Source organism: Dinoponera quadriceps, unplaced genomic scaffold, assembly GCF_001313825.1.
Source record: "Dinoponera quadriceps isolate SergipeBrazil2010 unplaced genomic scaffold, ASM131382v1 scaffold12116, whole genome shotgun sequence".
In the NCBI taxonomy this organism is placed as follows: Eukaryota; Metazoa; Arthropoda; class Insecta; order Hymenoptera; family Formicidae; genus Dinoponera; species Dinoponera quadriceps.
In genome coordinates, this window is record NW_014565847.1 from 1 (window position 1) to 3176 (window position 3176).

The 3176-nt window shown below is 41.7% G+C and overlaps 1 protein-coding gene across 1 annotated transcript; it reads left to right on the forward strand.

The window, feature by feature from the left end:
• Positions 1-1950: 1950 nt before the first annotated feature.
• Positions 1951-3054, forward strand: LOC106751357 (odorant receptor 67a-like; the record flags this gene model as incomplete). Its single annotated transcript, XM_014632234.1, has 3 exons — positions 1951-2142; positions 2487-2606; positions 2899-3054. Coding segments are annotated over exons 1-3 (468 nt in total), but the record flags the coding sequence as incomplete, so codon positions are not given.
• Between the last annotated feature and the right edge of the window lie 122 nt (positions 3055-3176).

The following is a 3176-nucleotide window of genomic DNA, read 5'->3' on the forward strand; positions in this document are numbered from 1 at the left end:
AAATCGGGTGAGACGGGTGGTCTGGGACACCCTGTATATATACATATATGTATATATATATATATATATATATATATATATATACACATATAGGAGGCATATATATAATAAATATATATAAATAATATTAAATATATAAATAAGAAAGTTATAAATTATTGTAAGTAGAAAGAACAAATACATGCGCATGTGTACTTCAACGATAACGTTGCAAAGAGATAATTATTGTTATTGTTATAATTATTGTTATACCGTGCATACGTTTGAAAAATGGTAACAAAAAATTGTAGCTCTAATTGCCATCGCTGCTTCCGAAGCGAAAGGCGACATTTCCCTTCTTCGTTAACGCAAATCCCCTGTTACTATTCCACCGAAAGTTTTAGGCGTTATTAACAACTCGTCTTCCACAAGTCCAATTTTCTGTCCTTTCCCTCTCTCACTCGTAACAAAGCCGGGCGCTCTTATCTAACGCGGTGAGCCTGTGCATTTTTCAAGAAAATTATCCGTTATAGTTTTTCCACCGCTTCTCGCGGCAGCAAAAAGTCGGCGATGGGTGCTCTCCGTTTTTTCCGAAGCGCAGGGGAAAATCGCGTAATGACCGATCTGTCGTGACGACTTAGCCGGTGGTTACCGCGAACGTAGTCGCACAGAGCGAGATAAATAATTGCGAATTGATCGGTGCCCATGCCATCGGCCGGGTGGTTTTATTGTCCGCGAAATTTCTACCTTTTCTTCGCGTGGGAGTGGGGACCGCGTCACACCGAGCAAAGACTGCTCTCTTCTAACAGCTGCTAGAGACCGGTCTCCTCTGGGAGCGCACGGTTGATCGGCCACGTCGACGTAAATGAACCTATGAGTCGTTATGTCGACCAGCACTATAAGCTCTCCGCTGAAGATCGGTCTCAGCTTGATCGGCATGTGGCCCGGCTCTTCATACGCGACGTTCCTCTGGCTCTTCTATATGGTTACCCTCATCGTCATGCAGTACTGCCAGTATTCTTATCTGTATGAACAGGTGAACATGAACGACTTCTCCAAGCTGATGGACGGTCTGTGTGTCACCCTGGACTATACCCTGACGTTCATGAAACTGCTGAGTTTTTGGCACAATCGCCGGTAAGATCTGTGATTGTCTTGTCGCGAGAATCCTCGAGATTGAAGAGAGGAAGAGAGGAAGAGAGAGAGAGAGAGAGAGAGAGAGAGAGAGAGAGAAGCGATAACGAAGGTTAACGATCGGTTGTAGAATATTCTCGGATATATTGATCGCAATGGACAACGATTGGAAAGACGATTGCGTTACGGATTCATACGCGTGCGTGATGACGAGCAAGGCCAGTCTGGCGCACCGCTGCTCCAATGTGATGATGACTCTCAACACCTTGTCGGTCGTGTTCTACTTCGTCGGCAGTTACGTAAGTCACCGTGCGGCTTCCGCGGGTGGTGAGCCGCGGGAGTTCCCGGTGCAAATGCAGCTCCCGTTTAACGCCACCGAATCACCGGTCTTCGAGGTCATCGTCCTGGGCTCGTTCTTGCACGTGTGGGAGACGGCGGTGGTGATCGCGATGTTGAATTCCTTGATTTTGTCATTGGTAAGTCGCCGGACGAGAATATCGTCACACGGAAGAAGTGGTGGATTCAAGTAAATAATTACTCCAATATCCTCAACAAATTTTTTACTCGGATCAACTAAATATATACGAATGCATTTCTTAGGAAATATTTTATATTTGAATCAAGATATGTAATATTTATTTGATCCAAATAAAATATTTTCCAAGTAAATTGTTCAAATAAAATTTACTTAATTTGGGTGAAAAACTTGCTATGGATGAATTGAATGGCACGCCGATGAAGATGGCCTACGATCGGTCGAGTGGCAAAAATTCGCGTTCTCTGAGACATTGCAGTTTCTATTTCGAGGTGCTTCATGTGAGTGGGCAAATCGATATCATGTGCCAAGGCTTGAGAGAAATTTCCGCCAAGAGAAAGTCTCATCCGTCCGTCACGAAATCGCTCATCGCGAGGCATCAGCGGATTATATCTCTATCGAGTAACATTGATAAGTTCTTCTCGTTTGTCGCGATGATACAGTTCTTGTGGAACACCTTAGTGATCTGCACCATAGGATTTATGATCGTGATAGTGAATAAAGCCACTTCGTTCGCAATGGCAGAGAGCGAAGCTCCTTAGGGAAGAAGAGTCTTCCTTGAAATCACGCGGAATGTTGATCTTTCGCGTTTTCACTTCAATTATTTTGCGATGCGATCTTCATAAATGGAATGACAGCAAGAAGACGATCAGAAATACGTGAGTTGCTCTAAATAATTTTACTGACATATTCGGGTGAGGTTTACAATAATAACATCATTTCAAGAATACGTTATTCTGTGCGCTTAACGCTTGAAGTCTTGAGTTTTCGAGGCGCTTCGCACGTGCAATACTATATAAATAATTCCGGTAAAATAATTTGACGTATTGTCACGCAGTCTTTAGGCACGAACATGGACGGCAAATCCGGAATATTGATACAATCCATCTTTCCATATATCTTAGTAACGTTAGAAGCTTTCCTATTCTGTTTCGCCGGCGAGTATCTGAGACACAAGGTTAGCACGACTCGTTTGCTTTGAGCAGTTCTATAAATCGGGGGGTTTAAATTCCCAATGTAGGATATTCATAATTACAAATTGTCAATCAAAAGATTTCTAATTTTGAATCTTAAACTCGAATGTCTTCTATCTAGGACTGTTAATGGATATAAATATTCTTTAATTTTTATGATTTTATTAAGATACATCTTTATGCATTTTTCGCAAGTATTCATAATAAAATGGAGCAGCCAGTCTGTCGAGATTGTTTCTTATATATTGTTTTAATCTGCTCTTTCCTCTTTCTTAGAGTAGATCCATCGGCGATGCGGCGTACGAGACACTTTGGTACGATTTTTCCATTAAAGAATGTCGAATTTTGCTATTGATCATCGTGAGATCTCAGAAACGTTTGACGATCACTGCTGGGAACGTCATGGATTTGACTCTGGAAGGCTTTACAAGTGTAAGATTTATATTCCACGTGATAGATGTGCGATTATTTCAATTATAAAGAAATGTATTCGTGTTGATATTTGTGTTGACAAAAATATACTCGTTACGATCCGTATTCGGACACGCACGAAT